This window comes from Cyprinus carpio, chromosome A13 (genome assembly GCF_018340385.1).
Source record: "Cyprinus carpio isolate SPL01 chromosome A13, ASM1834038v1, whole genome shotgun sequence".
NCBI lineage: Eukaryota > Metazoa > Chordata > Actinopteri > Cypriniformes > Cyprinidae > Cyprinus > Cyprinus carpio.
Window position 1 is genome coordinate 7,706,484 of NC_056584.1, and position 20,179 is coordinate 7,726,662.

General features: G+C 35.5%; 1 protein-coding gene across 1 annotated transcript; it reads left to right on the forward strand.

Moving 5' to 3' along the window:
• Positions 1-1,176: 1,176 nt before the first annotated feature.
• Positions 1,177-19,823, forward strand: LOC109101209. The gene is made up of 4 exons (XM_042768525.1): positions 1,177-1,568; positions 7,940-8,736; positions 15,229-15,393; positions 19,388-19,823. Exons 1-4 carry the CDS (start codon positions 1,490-1,492, stop codon positions 19,679-19,681), a joined length of 1,335 nt encoding a protein of 444 aa, XP_042624459.1. The 5' UTR covers positions 1,177-1,489; the 3' UTR covers positions 19,682-19,823.
• The last annotated feature ends 356 nt before the right edge of the window (positions 19,824-20,179 follow it).

Genomic DNA, 20,179 nt, shown 5'->3' on the forward strand with positions numbered 1-20,179 from the left:
ACATGCTAGTCACTTGCTAGTCACTTGCTAATCATGCTAGTGACATGCTACTCACTTGGTTATCATGCTAGGAAAATGCTAGTAACATGCTTATAATGCTAGAAACATGCTAGTGACATGCTAGTAACTTGCCATCAAACTTAAAACTTTTTAAACATTTCAAACTTTTTCAAACTCTCTGGTCAGGCAACAACTGCTTAAAACTTTCAGGCTAGGCTTTCTCAAGCCAACCTAAAGTTTGTCTTTACGAACTTTTTTGTCTAGTTAAAGTTTAGTACTTTTTTTATTTCTTTGGTCAGGCATTCCGAATGTACTGATAAGCATTCATGGTAAACTAAAATATACTTTAATGTAATTTCTTTTGAAACTTTAATGTCATCTATTTAAATATATTTTTAGTTACACATTTGTAATGTTGCAATTTAGTATCTTTTAAAATATAGTAAATTTAAATGTAATATGAAATAACACACTACAGTTAAAATCAAGTATTTAATTTAGTACATTTTAAAATATAGCACATTTAAATGTAATATGAAACTTTAAACATGACAAAGAATCATTAAACATAACATACTTTAAATGTAAAACTTTCAAATTGAAATTATTGTAAAGTGCGCTTAAAATTGTACTTAAGTGTGTTAAGAAACAGCTACATGAAAGTGTCTCTAAGTACGCTTTGGTGGCCATTTATTTTATTATTTTTGTATTATCTGTAAGAATAAAACAAAAAAAACACTACAAGTACACATTTAATGCAATCATTTACACACCTTTTCATAAGGGTGTGTTGGATCTATGTAACTTAAAATGAAAGAAAAAATAAGGCAAAATAAATGTATAAAAAATAAAGTCAGACTGTTGTAGTAGGAGTATATGAGGATTGAGATTCTTTAGTTTTTTCTTTAAGAACTTTGATTGTCCACTAATGGAAAGCTATATTTAAATTAAAATGACAGAACAGCCTGAAGGATTGTGCTGAGTTTGGTGGATATAGTTTGTTCAATAACAGTATGTTGGCTTTAATGAGGTGATGGTTTTTTTGCTTTAATGAGGTGGATTCCTTAAGGAATCTCTCACTATCTCTCCCTCTCTCTCTCTCTCTCTCTCTCTCTCAACACACACACACACCAAGGTTTTCTCCGAAGTCTTTCCCCTCCCTCCATCTGGCGATCGGCCACCCCTCCTTCAGCTGCTGATGGTCCTGCTGTAGGCAGTCTGATCATTCTCCTTAGTGAGAAGACAGCACACACTCCTTTACAACCAGCCTCTGTCACTCACATACACTCCTGTCTCATTCTGACAATATGTTTAAAACTGGATATACCCCAAGCAGCACACCCTTCTGGAGCATTTGAACTATTTGAGCACTCGATTCAGGAGAAGGAAGGTCAATCAGCACTGAGGTATGAGTTGTGCTTGAATAAGCCTTCAAGGAGGGGATTCTTCCTCTCGACACTGAAATCTACTTAAGTTTTGGACGTCAACGATGAGTCTTAAGAAGAGGAAACCAAGCATGGTGTTCAGCTGGCACAAGTCTTTCACCATCCTTGCACCGTGGAGAAAAGGTAAGTGGCGTGATTCATTCTTCTGCTTAGGATACATGGAGTCATATTGCTTATTACCTGGATGTGCAGCACAGGTAGTAATTTGTCTGGCTGAGGTGTTAGAGGATATTTAGCAACCTGTAATTTGAATTCTAAGGCATCATCTGGTTGGTTGAACACGGTCGGGGATATCTTCAAAAACAGTCATTTAGCTATCATCAGATGAGCTCCACAGGTACTGTAGCTGAGCTGATGTCATTTCAATAAAGTTAGCTCACAAAGCTGTGCTCATATAGAAAACCCACAAGCTCCAGCCACAAACCTTATTACATACATACAGAATTTTGTTTTTAACTACAGTTGTTATCGTTGCTTTGGTGTTAACTAGAAAAACATGTGGAAAAGGGGCAGATTTGCGTTTAATAAGAAAGAAATTCAAATCAAATGTCAGCTTAATGAGAAAATTTACGAGCCACCCAACAGCCAATATGCTAGTAATATGCATGCTAATAAGCAACTAGTTAATAAATAGTGTTCCCTAATCTAACGTGTTACTGTGTTTGGTTGTAACAGAAATCTTATAAAGCAGATAGCATTGGACAGGATTGTTTATCTTTCATACAGACTGAATTAGTTCAATAAGCAGGTGTTATTCATTGGAAATGACAGTTTAGATGATTAGTATGTGTGTTAGAGTGATGGAAGACAATGGGAGGAGAGTGTCACACAGGTGTTTCAGCCTCAAGCAAGAGCATCATAAGAAACAGAGAGATCTCAGATGTGAATGTTTTAGTGGTGACAGCTTCATGTGCGGGCTCTTCTCGTCTACTTGAGTTATATTATACGTGACTCATAACTGCGACCAGGCACAGCTGTAGTCAAATTCTTCATGCATAAGATCAGCCAGTGTGTGAAATCACTGACACATATGACTTTGTCAGGTAATACGGATGTGAAACTTACCTGAAGGGACAAGAAGAGAGATTTCAATTTTGCAGAACTTGTGCCTTTTTTGTAGTCACAAGTGGAAAACTTTAAGTAGAAAATGAAATCGTCAACAATTTCCTCAGAAATCTACAATTTCATGGGTATTTTTTCAAAGCAAATGGAGGGTGAAGAGTGGGGTGAGTTTGCCTGAAGGCTTGACTGATGTTAGTGCTCCCGCACATTCTTGCCTTATCCTAATGGTGTTAGATAATGAAAGACTGGCCCGTTCAGTTCACATTGATAATGTGCTTTTGGAAAGGCTCCTTAGGGTCAAAACCATTGCCTTGCTGGAGCACAGAAAGAGTGACGGGAAAATGATAGAGACAGAGAGGTGTGAGGCACTAAAGGTCTGCTGGCTTTAGATTAGGAAGAAGGGAGAAAAAAGGTCTACGGCTATATTTCACACCTCGTCAAACCTGACATCTGGCTGCTGTCACTTGAATTGCAAAGAGAAATTCAAGAGGAAAAAAAAAGAAAAAAAAAAGTCAAAGGATTTAACTTTCATTTACTATCTCATTGGGAAGTATTTAGTTTGAATATAGGTTTGCCCATTAAAATTGCCCCCATGATGCTAGGGATTTTTGGTTGGTCACTAGGGTGTTGCTATGTGTTCAGTGTTATTATAGTTAACTACAAACTTAACAAACAACAACAACAAAAAAAAAAGTTACTTGAAATTAAATAAAAACATTCACTGAAAACTTTCATAACTCTCATTTCTGTTTAGTTTAATTTGAAGTGCTAAAATAACTAAAACTAAATAAACTAATACAAAGAAAAATAAAAAAATGACAAAAACACACAAAACAACAAAATTAATTAATAAAAATCCTTAAATAAAATGAAAGCAAAAACAGAAAAGATACAAGATAAAAAAAATAATCAAAATCTTATTAAAATTAGTATATCTATATATTCTGCAGACCAGTTATACTAAAATAACACTGACATGTTATTTATTTATTTATTTATTTATTTATTTATTTATTTTTAATATGTTGCTATTCAGATGCTAGGGGGAAAGTTGTTTGTTTAATTGCTTCAAAAAAAAGTATCTCTCAACATATACAACATACAAATATCAAACAAATTATCATAAAACATAAAATTTCAGGATAATTTGTTAGCATGCTGTTTTATTTTGAAGTGAATTTGATTTAATATTAATTATCATTAAGGATATCTTGAATGTCATAATATGGGGGCCTTGAAAAGACAGAGAGTAGAATCTGAGAAATTAGGAAAAATAGGGAAAAATAGTACTAATGCTAGCAAAAATAAATAAATTAATTTAAAAAAAAAATTCTTGTAATGTACAGTATTATTCGATTTAATACACATCCACATAGATGCTTGTATTATTCTTATAAGGCCAGAACTTTAATGCTATGTTAAAACAGTCCATATAGCCTCTAGCAAAGAGATTATTGGTCCAAATGCTCTCTGGGTCATTCAGTCTGTCCACCCAAGTGCTAACAGAGTTCTGACATTCTCCTGGCTGTAAAAATAGAAGACCTGCCCTGGCCTGCCTCTGACCTCTCCACCCACAAGCACAATGGACGTGTCTGCAGACAAGAGCATACCTAAGCACCTATACTGATCCCATTGCATCCTTTAACTAAATTGCAGCTTAAATCCTTTTGAAAACCTCTTCCATTCAACAGAAAGCCTAAAGAACTCATTTTTGGTCACAAATGGGCAGTTACCTAATCAGAGCTCACCTACCACAACCAGAACACAATTTTTTAGGGTTTTAGTCCATTAGCTTTGAAGTCATCGACATACTAGTGTACTCCTCAAAGTAGGCAAAATTATAACTTGTCCAAGACCATTTATCAGTCATTCAACAAGCAGGAAAGACATTACAGTAAATGTAACATTTATGACAATAAACACCCATGATTTTTATAGATTAATAAAAAAAGGTGCCTGCATATAGCTTTGATGGGTTTGAGTTTAAGTTTACACACACAATGCTGGGATGTCAGTATAACGTGATTATGTAAAAAGAACTGATGAACTAAAAACAAACCATCTATAAGAATCGGTTTGTAGAAATAATTTAGACTTCTCATCACGATTCACAAAAGCTAGTCCATCAAGGCTCTGTATCAGCATATTGATGATCCTGATCATGTCAGTTGAACTTAGAGTACGACTCTAATTTTGTGTCAGTAAAGCAGAGCTCACAAACACAGCAGGGTTGAAATGTGGTAAACATGAGTGGTTGAGACAAAATGGAGTAAACATGTTCTTGTCTTAGCTTGTGAATTCTTCACATTTCATCCTTGTGAATGTTTCTATCCATGTGATTCTCACATTCCTCATCTCAAATTAATAACAGCAACATTTGGTTATTGAAGCAGACTTTTTTCTCTCCCTTTCAGGACAGAAAATTGACAAAATATGTTTTTAGTAGTTTTAGTTTTAGTAGTCTCCCGGAAATTCTTCAAATTAAATATTTGTTAGTCTTGCCTTGAAAACATCAATGCACTATAATATCTATCTGGGACATATCAGTGATTTTACCTACCAAATCTATGTACAGCTGTAAAATACACTGGAGCAGATGATGCCAGGATTCTTGAATGTGAACAGAGTATTTTATCAGCTCAAAAAACGTGAGGCACTTGTCATGTTGTACACAATGAAAAACATTCTCTGCTGGCCTGAAAGAAAAACATAAACAAATATTACATACTATGCCAAATTTATGAGATAAAAGGAATACATTTTGGCTTTAAAAAGTCAAAACTATGAGATATTAAGCAATAATTATGAGATAAGATAGTAAGTCAGGTCAAGTCAACTATGAGATAAAAAGACAAAATTATAAAATAAAAAGTCAACATTATGACATAGTGTCATAATTATGAGATAAAAAGCAAAATTATGTCATACTAAGTCATAATTATGACATAAAACCAGTTACTACATACTATATTATATCAAGAGATATTAAGAGATAAAAAGGCAAAAAATATTATCTCATAATTTCTTTCCTTTTATCAATTTGTCAATCTCATAATTCATATTAATATAATATTAATTAATGTAAGCATGTAATAATTTTGACTTTTTATGTCATAATTGATGTGATTTACAAATGCATGATTTTTTCCCCCTTATGAGTCAGAAATGGGCTTCTAGAGAAGATTGTTGTTGTTTTTTATTTTTGTGTGATATTTGCTGTCTTTTGATTGATAAATGGGATTATTATGTGGGGTTTGATTCCGCCAACACTGTCACTGAGCTGTTTTTATTTTGAATGCATTATACTCTGCAGCATAAAGGACCTTTGCATTACTTACATTCCTGGCTGCCAAGGGCTAGCAAGGGCTTTTTGATCTCTCTTTACAAGCGACCAGGTCTGAGCAATGTTAATTGAAAACCCAGGGGGATTTTGATGCGGACTACTTGCTCCTACTGAGTGGCATCAAAAATGTCCCACCATCAGCAGTTCTGTAGTCCCAACTGGAGAGCACTGCTGTATGAAAGGCTGAACCAATGGGTCAGTCTAATTGACCTGTAGAAGTAAATTAGCAAAGTTATGATTCGGGGTCTCACATAGAGGACTTCAGTTACTGTATGCTTGGATTTCATGTTGGGACCACAGAAAATGTCTAAGATGATGTATTTATACTGTGAAAAGATCTTAATTATCAGTGTTGTATTGGCATTATACATGTAGAATTTTTAAGAAAGTAACACTGAAATGCTGATGAACTGGCCAACACAGATTAATATCAGAGAGCATATGTTGTCCATAGTTGTTAGTCTCTTATGGTTCATATTTATATGACATCATGAGCACTACAGATATATTACAGATAGACTATGTTTCTTCAGATATGTTACTTTTGTGGTTTTGCTTTCATCATTGTTCCTGGAAACGTGTTGAATTGGACCTGGTTAGCACAAAAGAATTAGATTAATATTGACATTTTACTGCTTATTGCTTTATGAGGGAAAGTTTTTTTTTTATCTCTTTCTCATTTAAATCAGATAAAATTGAACAATGAAGTCTATTTGAAATAGTTCTAAAAAAGGTTTCTACTGGAGCCCAGGTGTTGTGTACACACGGTCTGAGTGAGAAAGGACTGCAAAAACAGGCACTGTTTTGAATGGGAAAAAAAACTGGAGCAGCAGCAGATCTAAAATAATTGAAATGCTATCAGTATTTTCACAGTCAATATCCAATCTGAAAAGAAAAAAAAAACCTTCACTAACAAAACCCATGGGTATGCTTATTATTAATAAAATGGAGAAGCAGAAACAAGCAAGCTTTCTTTCTATGTAAGAGATGGGAATGGTTTAAGTATTTGGAAGAGTTATCTTTTTCAACTCTCTTCATGAAATGGTATCTTAGTATGATTTCTAATCTCTTATTGTATCATTGTGATGAGTCTTTGAAGCCTAAAAGCTATTTAGAAATCTCTCAATTTCCTCACAGTATGTAAATTAGTGGAACATTTCCTCTAAACATATTCAGAATTCATATCCCGTGAATCATCTAATCAACCATTCATTTCCACCCAACTGCAAGCTTGTTGTCACACATCTTCCTGACAGTCATGTTCACCATTGTTAACCATTCATAATCATAAGCAAAAGAGAACTGTGTAAAATATTGTTTTTATTCAACCTGATTGTGTCCAGAAATACTCAACCAATTTAATTTGCATTTGAAAGAACAAGCACTGACTCTTACTATGGAGAAAGTGATATAAAGATATGATATGAATGACACCTGAAATGTCTCAGATATCCAGTACTATGAAGGAGCTGAGCCTCATAATAGCATGAAGATAATGCACAGACAGAAGTTTACAAGTTTAGAGCAAGACAGGACTATAGATCTCTTTGTGGACCACTGATGCTAAAGAATGCTTTATAGTAAGATAAGCATTCTTCTTTCGGCAGAGGGAAATATGTCTGGATATAAATGCTTTTAAATAATTTGAATAATGAGAGCTGAAGGATGCAATGGAAATTCTGTTTTACTATTTTATTACAAAACTGAGCATTTTTCTCATACCAGTGCTGCAGTCTGTGATGTTTTTTTCCCACCCCAGTTTAATGTTTAGAGACAAATATAAGTCCAGAAGTTGGTTGATTTCCCTGAGAAGTGTAAATATCGTTGCTCTTGTGGTGATATTAAAATATTGCTGTTTGTTTGAGCATCCTATCCAGCCATTGAGTGAACTGTCCCACCAGTGGCAGGCAGGTGGAGTGTTTGGGAAAATATTTTATAAAAAAAAAGATTATTTTTGCAACTCCATCTGTTGGTATAGTTGCACAGAAAATGCACAGTTCAAACTAACATTATTGAATGATTTTATGAATTATTTTAATTTGGTTAAAGTATAAAATTATTCAGACCACTTTCTTTGTTTGTTTTGCAGGTAAAAGGGATATTGTTTTAGACAATGAGGTTGTACTGACAAAAATGAAGCACCTCAACAACTTCCCTGAGAAACTCCTTAATGTTGAGGATTCCATTTCAACAATCTCCATTTCAATGTCTGAGCAGGATAACACAGAACCTCTCCAGGCTGATGAGGTGATCTCCGTCCACAGTGCTGCTCCTGAGACAACTATCTCGGAATCCAAAAAAGACTATCTATCGTCAATTTTTGCCAATTCTGAGCTTCCAAGATTGTACAAATTTGAATCTGAGGACTCTGGGGTAGAGATGACTAGTGGAGCAACTTCTCCATCCACCCCAACTGATTCAGAGCAAAGCTTTGTGGTCCACAGTAGAGAGTCTTCATGTGACTCTGGTAGCCTGAACTCTCCTGTATCTGCTGACAATCCTCTTGAAGACAGTTCAGTCTTCTTGGAAATTGAACAAACATCTTGCAAATGTGCTAAACAAGACCCTCTTACCATCCTGGGAGACAGAACAGAGGATGAGAATGTTGATGATGATTTAATAGACATCACAGCAGATTCAGAGAGGTCTGAGGACAGAACCCTGAGGAACACCATGGAGAACTTTAAGGATCAATTTGAAATCATGCCAGCACAGGAGGAAATAACAGACACTGCAGTGTCTGAGGACACAATGTCAAGGAACCAGTGTTCTACAGAAGCTTATGACGGCAAAACAGGACCTGAATTTCAGCAACAACCTTTGAGGAAAAGTACAACCAGCGACAGTCTGGATGAATACATGGAAGAGTGCTGCAGGCTAAGTGAGGTAGTCAACAGTTTACACTTTTATTGTTATTTACTGCACGTCATGGTGTTCCATCTGCTTTTATATAAACAACAATGATCAGCCATTTCAATTGTTTTTTCCCCACTTCCATGCATTACAAAGCACAGAATATTGAATAGAAAAGTACAGAATATTGTTTTTCATTGATCCTAATTGCTTTCAGGAGTTCTTAATACATTATGTGAATATACAACAGTCCTCTTTCAGCAGATTCAAGCTCAGACTGTGAAACTGTGAATGAGCATTTGAGAGATGCCTTAGTGAACAGTGTCAGAGTAAAACACTCATTGTCAACATGGTGAAATGAATAGATTTTGTTTACAGAAGCACACACACATCCTTTCTCATTAGCCATAATGACAGTCTTTCCACAACTTGACGTCATCAACTCATCACTGAAATATGCATACTATGACTAAAAAGGAAAACAGGATGAAAGCCTTCCTGGTAGCAGTCCTTCCGTAGTTTTTTTTTTTTCTCTAAAGAAACTGCTTCTTTCAGCATTTCTGCAGATTTTTCTGTCCCTAAATTAAAATACATAGCACACAAATATTCATATTAATATTATTTACATATCTCCTTTAACCTATCCAATATGATCATATCCAATGCACACTTAAACACAAAGCAAGTTGAATATGTGTGGTGTGAGATATGTAGACATAATTTTTTTATTGCATGGTGTAAAACTAGAGTAAATGACAGAATAGATTATCTATTAGTAGTTGAATATACAACTATGTTTTTTACATATAGAACAGCATTCCATTCAACAAAAGACTTTGGTTGGTCTACATAATCTGGTTATCATCTGTTTTTTCTTCAGGAACCAGATTTTTCAGTGGACATCAAGTGGTTACATAAAACAGTTTAAAGGAGTAGTTCACCCAAAAATGAAAAAACATCACAATATTACACAAGTAATCCACATGATTATGATTACAGTCCATCAATTAACATCTTGTAAAGTGGAAAGCTGGATGTTTTTAAGAAACAAATCCATCATAAAATGTTTTAACAAACTATTGCTTCCAGCTAAAATACAAGTCCTTTTGAATTGAACTAAATATTAATAAGAAATATAACAAAATATTCAGTATATTAAAATCTACTGGTTTATGTTCAGACCATGCTGCTTTGTTTTGGAGATAATCAAAGCAAAATTTTGTGTTTGCATTTTGAGTGTTTGGTTTCTTTCTTTTAAACTCTCAGCAGCCAACAATTTACCACACAAAACACACTGTGGTTGGCATAAACTGTGTTTATCCTTGTTACATGGAAACAAGTATTTAACATACTCTGTGTCACATTTTACTTTTAGAAGTTTTTTCCATGGTTTTTAATAACGGGGGCATGACACCAACAAGTATATAGTTATCATGGCATTCGTGTAAATTAACGTCAATAACACTTTTTTCCTCTGTCTTCTGCTTTCTGCTACCCAGTAATAACCAATCTTTAATTTTTGTGTCACAACCCACCAAGTGAGAGCCACAAAAGCTTATTGAGATGTTGGAGTACAGTACTGAGAGCTGAGAGGAAGTAGTGCAGGGTGTACTATAGATCTCTCCACTTTTAACGTTGCCGCCACATCACACATCACACAGCACCTGTTCATCTGTGTTGAGAGAGCATGCAGATGGCAGCGATTACAGCTGGAACAGTCAATGCCTCTCATCTGGACTGTGTCCCTCAGTCCGCCATACTCGTCCAAGCCTCCCTGGATGCATCAAACAGGTGTCAAATAGCTCAAATTACTCACATATTTACCCAAATAATGCCTCTTTGATAGCTCCTAGGTCTTTTTGTGGCCAGTGACTGGACCTTTTTTTTTGACAAATGGTGGACCTTATGGAAGCTGCGATGACAGGTAGCCAGGGTGGTAAACTCGGCCCTCATCTACACCTGTCACCACAGCTAATAAGGTAATTCCCTTGCCTGTTAAATGGAGCTCTGAGGCCTGAGGAAGAGGATATTAAAAAAGGGACTATGAGCTTTTTTCCCATTCGCTGCAAACACGGCCACTTCAAAGGGCCTCTCTCTCTCTCATTTCTAATCTGATTTGTTCCCAACTTATGAGGGAGGACACTGAGCTACAGTGAAGATTTAAATGTACAGCAGGTGTCACTCACAATAGCCTGACTGATTACTCTTTTTTTCATTGCTTCTGCACTGATTTGTGGGGTTAAATGGAGCGAAGAGTACAATGCTTTTTAAAGGGATAGTTTGTGCAAAAATCTAAATTCGGTCATCATTTATTCACCCTGACTGCGTATTGAATGAAATGTTCTCAGACACTAAATTGCATGTTATTTGAAAATGCCTGAAAATGCATTAGATTTTTAATTCATGTTAAATGCAGTTAATTGATTAAGATTACTTTTTAAACCCACTTTAAATGTACTCTCATACTTAACTCTATTGTCTTTGAAAAAAATAAAATAAAATGTACTGCTAATTTACTGGCAAGCATTTATGGTAAACTAAAACATAATTTAATATAATTTATATTAATGTCATGTATTTAAATATATTTATAATTACATATTTGTAATGATTCAGTACATTTAAAATATATTCAAAACGTTATATTGAATAATACACTACAATTTCCATGTACTTTAGTATGTTAGTCAACAATCTAAATACACATACTTTAAAACATGACAGAAGATTATTAAAACAATGATTTACTTTAAAGTAATACTTTTAATTTGGCATTACTATAAAGCACACTTTTCATGAAAGTGTGTCTTTAAGCACACTTTTAAGATCTGACTTACACTGCAAGGGCACATTCAATGCAATTAAGCACACTTCTTTTCCACACAGACAGGGATGAAAAGTTTTTTGTTAACAGGACATTTTTTTTAAGTCAGATTTTTTTTTTCTTTATCAGACAAAGTAAACTGGCTGAACAATAAGATATGGCTAATGTCTCCACAGCTGCTACACAATCCAGTGCATTGGTGGCACTAACACACTTTGCACACCACGCATTTTCAGCAGATGGTGAAACATGTCATGGTTGCAGGTTATCACCCCTTTGTACAACCATATCTCAGAACACTTTTAGATTTTTTTTTTTTTTTTTTTGATGTACAACTTCTAGTTCAGTGAAATCCTGTGAGCTCAGATTATGTGTGGGCCTGAGCAGACGTTAGAAATGCACCCTATAAAGGCTCATTCGCAATATTTAAAGATGGATTTGGGAATTCTAAAAAATCAAAAAGAGATTTATACTCTGAGTGTTGATCAAATACATGTGTTTAGCTGCTTGCCAGCTAGCCTGTATATGTGAGTCTCTCTGCACTTGGGTCTATGGGACATTAAAAACATTTTGAGTTTGAGTTGACAGATGTGTAGCAGAGCAAAATGTGGTATCAGAGAGGAATGAAGACGGTATAATTGCTGTTGCCCTTATTGCCCCCCTCAGCTACCCCCAGGATGGCTACAGCTGAGTTGAATTTCTCAGCTGTAACATATAAACAGTCATAGCGAACATTTCCAGAATGCGAGTGTGTGGCTTTAATCTAGTGATAGATGAGGCACGGAGACCTGAGCTGTGTGCGCCACATCCAGCCTCAAACATTTGGCTGACACCCCGAAATCTGATGTAACAGGTCGTGACACTTGAAGGATTTTCAATGGTTTTCAGATACACAGAAAAATACAGAATATCAACACATCTTCTTGCTCTATCAGGGTGTCTTTGAGTAAATACACAAAGCTTGTTTTGTGAGTCATCTTACCGGCCAACAATATTAGTTCTCAGCTTTGTTTTAGATTATAACCGCCAGTACAATAAATTAAAATATAGTGCTAAACTCAAGAAGAACACAAGCTCTATGTACCTCTCCCAGCATCACCTGGGGTCACACTGTGGGTTGAGAATAGGTTGTAAACTATCCTTTAGAAAGAAAAACCAGGTGAACTTGCAACTGAATCTAAAGTAATTATATGTTTTGTATTGTTTTATAGTGATTTTTTTTCAAATATATAAAAATAATAAAAAGGTAAGTTTTTTAAAACTTATTTACTAAAATGACAAAAACTAAAATAACTGAATAAAAAACAAAACTAATAAAAATAAATAAATTAAACTTTAACTAAAAATAAAATGAAAATGGGAAACACTCATTCACAATATTAATAAATTCTACATAAATATATTAACAATACTTAAATAACACTGCAATGATGGCATGTAGGGCTAAGTGATATATAGAATATTCATAATATATTTGTGATGATTTTACTGGTGATATAAAAACATTGTGAACACATCTTTTTTTGTCCATAAAGTTTCCTCAAAATCAAAAGTAAACCCATGAGAGCATTAGGACAAATCTTACAATTGTTAATATGAAAGAATCAGCAATTATTTAAAATGTTGATTCACTGAATTGATTCTGTGAATCAATTATGTCACCACAAATGATTCATTGTTTTAAAAAAAAATCTAATTAAGTTTACAGATGAATTATAAATAATTTTTTAAGCATATTAATGTGTAAATACATCCATAGATCTATTGAAAATGCATTAGAAAAATGTATGTTGAATGTACCATTTTTAATGTTCTAGTCAGCATTTTTCCAATATCTTTGAATACACCCCACATATGGTTCCTCATTCCTCTCCACTGGAGTCACGCTTAGTATTGCTTTAACAGACCCAGTGAAAGATTTCAAATAATAAAGGATTATTTTCTCAGACACGCCTGAATGGATTTATAATATCTTCCCTCATATTTCGCAATAGAGAGTTTATGTGATTAGAAAAATATTGTTCTTGCAATCCCACCCAGAGGCATATGCACAGCTGTTTTCCTCAGTTTGTTTTGATCTTCAGTGCGCAGTTAAAAAACCACATCCTCACAGCAAAGAGAGCTACAATCCACCCACGCCATCAATACACCATCAATAACCACAATAATGTCACGCTTAAGTGTTAACAGCTTTATAGAAAATTATCTCCATGTTTTTTCCCATATAGGGCAACATTCTCCGCTTTGTTTGTGCAAAAGTGTACGTGAGAAACACAGATTCTTTCACACTGAGAAGAGAAGGAGGGGGAGGAAGGGAGTGTGGCTTTCCCAAACCTTTGTGTCTTCCCTTCTCCCAGGTCAATGGGGATCCTAGGCAAGGGAAGCAGATAAGATCTGTCATGTTTCAGCATTCATAAAGACCTAGCAAAGTTACTTTCCTCTCGTCACCCCACATCAAGCATCAGTGCTTTATGAGAGAACACCAGGTTATGTGCCACCTGTCTGGCTTCCAATACTACAAATAAAAGAAAGACTGCAGTTCATTCACGTGATCTAAACAATTCTAAGTCTGAAAGAGGCTCAATTGGGTTTCTTGCCAGACAAGCATCCGCAGCATACACAGTAGTTTTTTTTAAGATTTGCATTGACAGAAGTAAAGAAAGTATATGCCATTTTTGGTCAAATCCAGTGCCTTTTCCATTTTTCTACAGATTTTTTTTTTCGTATAATGTACCATAACTTTCCTCCCTCAGCGTATGAAGAATTCCAATGTTAGACACTAGTGGCTGAGTTTATACTGAGCCCTTATATCATTTTTTTTTGTGCAAGTTAAGTTGGACATCAGCAAAAAATGAAATAATAAAGAAACATATTATATGACCCATTTAAAGCAATAATGGAAGTTTGATGGAAGTGCAAGGTTACTAGAGAAGCATGAGAAAAGTTCACGGTCAAGTGAGCAGAATCGTGATCTGCTGAGGATCTCACACTCTGCGAGTGATGTCAGCTCCTAGTATTTCATCTCTTCGTCATGTCCTCTATTGTTTAGCCCCTGCTTTTCCATTAATGCTGGGCTTTGGGACTAGATTGGACGTATGTGGCACGGAAAAGCTTTTGGACGGAAAAAGCCTGAGACCTGAAATCACATCCTGCTTTTGTTGGGACACTTTTTGGAATGTTGATGATTGTATAAATATTTGTTCAAAATTTCCTTTGGATTTTTTTTTTTTTAAAAAAAGCGAGCATCTGCAGCTTTACAACCAAAGATGGAAGGATGCTTCAACAAATAAACAATAGCACCTAACACATTTCCCACCGGTTATTCACACCTTAAAAAAATATCCTTTAATTTTAGATGAAAAAAAGTGGGGTCTAAACATACAAGACTACATTGCAATTCTGGGGTTTAGTTTCATAAACCAATTTTATTACATTATGATGTCAGTCTTGGTTGAAATATATATGAATGATGAACAGTCAATCTGGTCTCCTGGAATGTGTCAGATTATTAAATGAAATGCAGCAGAGTAGTTGGCAAACTGTATTTAGACATCTAATGTGTTTTCAGAGCTGTAATAAATCCCATTAAGAATTCCACAGTGACAGTCCCCAAGGGCACAGTCTTAGTGTTTACAGCCTGGATATTTGGTTATATTATGAAAACTGAAATGATTTTGTCTCTGTTTTGTCTTGACAAACAGGTGAACCGAGCCAATCAGTCCAACCCTCTGGGCTCAGGACTGGGGTACCTAGAGCACATCTGCCAACTCATAGAGAAGATCGGACAGCTACAGGAACACAACCTTCGACTACAGAAACAGATCTGTGGCCTGCAGAAGGAAGGCAGAGTGATCAAGACTAAAGAGGTATCAATCACCTGCCAGCATTGGTCTTTATGAGCTTACCTCAAGGGCATCCAATCCCACTCCTGAGGGCTGCTATCCTGCGGAGTATAGCTCCAGTCTTATCCAAACACATTTGTGATCCAGCTAATCAAGGTCTTTGGGAGTACTAGAAAAAATTTCAGTCAAGTATGTTTGGGCATGTTGTACCAAAACTCTACAGAACATTGGCCCTTTAGGAGCAGGTATGGACAGCTCCAGTTTACCTGATACATACACTTGGTCCAGGACAAAAATCTATAGATGAGGTTTTGGAAACACACCATAATTCTCAATAAATAATCTTTGTATGGGGTTTTGGTATATAGATGTGGTTTTGGAAACACACCATAATTATGATTTTTTGTGAGTTAAACCCCATATTGATGCCTAGGGCAAGGGATTATTGGTTCATACTGTGTCAGTGTAAATCCAGCTGGTTTGAACGGGGATAGAGGGGTTTTTGGTCAAGATGGATAAAAGCGTATTTAACAAATAGAGCTGCTGGGTCCAGACCTTTTCGACCCGTACACAGATGGGGTATTCATTTCAAAGAACGTGATGTCCCCTCACATGGATTTCATTTGTTTTGATGTCCCATGTTGGCATTATTCAGGACAAAAGTCTTTTATCGATGGGTCATTGTGAGAAGCTCACTCAGGAATGAAATAAGTTTGTTTGAACTAAAAATGCTTTAAAATGGTAAACAGAAAGGATTATGTCATTTAGCAGGTATTTGCTGCAAAATGCCAAAATGAGAAGGAATTCTGGTAAATCATAAAGCCGCTCTAATTCAATTAAGTTAACAATGTGTAACCCATAAAAATCTGAACTCAGCACTACGTGCTTGTTTTCCCATCTCAGTACAAGATGGTGCATCTGGCTTGAATGTTATCAGCCCAAAGCCACAGGCAAAATATCAACACGCTATAGATGAGGTTTTGGAAACACACCATAATTCTCAACTTTTTACAATGTTTTGTGAAGTCATGGGTGTTTTTCTAACATGTCGGTCTTTGTTTTTCCCTGATGTTAAGACCAGGAAGGGAACTTGACTTTGTTGAAATTGGATACAGGTTAGAAAAGTTGAAATCCACTAAAAATGCATCCAAATTTATTTGTAACATTTATTTATTTAGTTAGTTAAAGTTAAGTATTATTATATAAAATCAGTAGGAAAAAATGTTTCTTTTAAAACCTGCTCACTGAAAGATTCTTTGGGAATCCAAAATGATTGGATTCCTTTTTTGGAACCTTTATTTTTTATGTAATTTTTGGAACCTATATTTTATGTAATGTAGCCTCCCTGTTGCCTTCACCAGTTTTCCCATCACTCTAGTCCTTTACTTACTGACTAAAGGCTGTGACATTATATTGTGTAGACATCTTCCTGACCTCTGGATGCTGTGCTGTTGAATGAGAACAGTTTTGTTCATGGTTTTTCAGAGAGTCATCTCTAAACTGGCTCTGTCAGTTCAGGCCCTGGGGCCGGAAAAGTCTTCCACAGTCACAGTGAGTGAGCTCAGTGGGGGCCTGCACTTCAAAGTCATCGAAGAAAGCAAAAAAAAAAGAGAGGCAAAAGAAAGGAGGGCATTTTAAAAAGGTTCTTTACAGAACCCAAACATCTTTACAAGTTTGTCTTAGTTCTGAATAAGAACTGATTCCATTCATTTAAAATACTGGAAGTGAATGATTCTCCCAACATTCAGTTCTATAGCACTATGCAATCATGACAGTAAAGACAATAAATATACAGCGTGATCAGTGTACAGTGATTCACGAATGAATGACTCTTATGAACCAGATTTTTAAAATCAATTGTTCAAAAAGATTAAAAGACACGACAGTGCATAACCATTTTGGTTTGTTGCAGTTTCATATGAATTTGTTCGTTTTTCTACCATCTGCTCTCTACCTCTTTGGGAGTTTCATACAAAGTTTTCATACAATCATAAGTTTTTGTACTTTTAAAATAGCTTTGTTTTCTCGTGAGTTCAGATTAATAAAATCTCTTCAGGTTGATAAAGTCTTAAACTGAATTATCTCTTTGAATCAGTCAAAAGACTTGCTCACTCAGTTCATTAAGGAGCCAAAAAAGAAAAAACAGAAAAATTGTGCCACACAGGAATAGTCTGCAGACCACCCTTCTTGAACTCCCTGGGTCTTAGATTGTATGGGCTGTGTGTGTCTTTGGAGAAAAAGTGACAGGCAGCAACTTGCTGTTACACACATCAAAAGGCAGGGGAACTCCTGAAACGTGCCCCAGTCTCCACTATAATGGACCAAGCCATCTCACTAGTCTCCTCCCTGGCTGTTTTACCCACCTGCCCCCAAAACCCTCACAGCATGCTTTCATCTGTTCTCATAAAAAGCATTCAGAACTCAGACAATATGCAATTACCTCCATTGTAGTGTCCTCTGTCTCTCTTGTTAGTTCTACACCTGGATCTCCTCAGTTATCAGCCTTCTGAAGAACTGATATGCTCCATCACAGTACAGCAGGTTGAAGCATCTGATGTTTTGGTTTATGGGACATTTAAGGCAAATTATTTTATCTTCAATCCATGTTCTTTCTTTTCAAATACATAAAGACTATTTATGATGCAGAGATACTTTCCAAGGAATTGATGTTCAGATCAAATGCAGCAAAGCTGCACGTCTTTGCTTTGAGTTGCAATAACAACATAACATCCTCAGCAAACAGCATCCGCCATGGCATCATTACCTCATCAGTCAGACAGCATTTACCATGCAAATACTAATGTGATGGAACTAAGAGGATAATGTTGGATAAACAGAGATTAGGGAAGCATCTTATCACTCTGACTGACAAGAAACACTCCCATGTTATTGTCAGAGGTTGAGAAATAGATCTTGTGTTTGTTTGTTTTGTTTTTTGTTTTTCTCTCTAAAAATCAAAGGCTCTTATGCATTTTAATACACAGTAATTCAAAATATGAGTCATATGTACTACACTCTACATTTGGTCGGGAGGCAAATGTGTAATAACAGCAAGAATAATTGGTGGAAATGACACTAGCAGATTTCAGCTGTTCAGGTGGTCCAAGTGATGATGTGTGATACATGAGGAAAATGCTTAAAATAGTGTCCCAGATAAAGACATTTCCCACTGGAAAAGCAATTCAGGGTCATTTTGATTTTGTCTCATGTCTTCAACTGTTGAGAGTTAAATCCTCCCCATAGGAATGCAAAATCACAAGTGAGATGTCATTATTTTTTTAATTGTGTCTCTTAGACAACGATAGAATTAAATAGAGCGCAAATAAAGACTCTTGCTTCTCAATAAGATCTCAGCTGCTATCTGCATTAATATTATAGCTCTGTGTATGAAATGTGTGATGAAGCCATTTTAATCGTATCTCTTTTTTTCTTTCTTATTAGATATTTTAATGTCTAAATAAAGTATGACTGGTATGTTTATACAGTTATACTTTATATCACAGCTAGATTAATTATTTCATGTAAGATAAAGAAAGGATCAGATAACGTGGGATTCGAAATTTTTCAATAAACATTTATGAAGTAGCAAGGCGTCCCAAGAATATATACAGTATATATATAAATAGTGTGAAATAAATTTTATTCAAATAGTTTTGTCACTGAATGCATGCATTTTAGGGCTTCAGTCATTTTTCACTTGGATAAATCTGAACCAGTTGTCTATTCTACGGGCCAACTATGTGCTATCATGCTTGACCAATGGGTGTGAACATCCACAAATTGAATTTAGATTTCATAAAGTGAACTATTTTAAGTGTTCTTCTTTCCCCATATGACCACACTTTACTTTTTGGAGCATTTCATCTATACAAAACATAAAGCTTTACAAATCCATGTGTAATTTTACAGTGTAGGCCTATCTGTGCATACCTTCATAAAACAGATCACTAATAAAGTGAATAAATCAAATTGCCTCAGTTTTATGAGACAAATGCTCAGTTCCAACTCTCTTTTTTAGGACTTTTTTATGCAGCACTGCAGCTGTGGAGCAGCCAACTTGGCCTTCCAAGAGCTCAAGAGACACTTTCGCAGTGACCACTACAGCCTGACGGCATCAAACAGCACACTGTCTGACCTCAGCACAATCCCTGAGGTCACACGCATCCCCCTCAGTGCAGCCATGAGAGGTCAGTGTACAAACACACCTGCAGTCATACACCGAGGGCTAAGATTAATATGTTTACACTGGCTTGACCTACTATTGAAAAAGCCTAATGTTTGTAAGGGATGGAGCAGGCTTATCTGTGCCTAGCAGTAATCTGATAACAGAATGAATTATATAAGCACATAATTAAACTAGAAAATGAATTCAGGTTCAAGGCAAACTTTGAATGTTGGTTTGAAAAAGCCATGCCTGAAAGTTTAAAAATGATTTCAAGTTTGAAAATTACATAAGACTATATAGACAGACAAACAGACAGACAGACAGACAGACAGACAGATAGATAGATAGATAGATAGATAGATAGATAGATAGATAGATAGATAGATAGATAGATAGATAGACTGATTTCTGGAATTCCATATAGAGAGAAGAAATATATTTCAGGGATTTTTTGTGGGCTGGAAAAAAGAGCCAATGTAGTTTCAGTGTGTACACACACCCTTCAGAGGGTCTAGAGTTTAGTCATAGATCACACATTCATAATAGCTCATAATAGTTAAACGTAGACATGTTATAATGTTATATAATAATTCATAATAGTTATAATATAGTATAGTAGTTAGTAACTATGGGTCTGAATCGGAG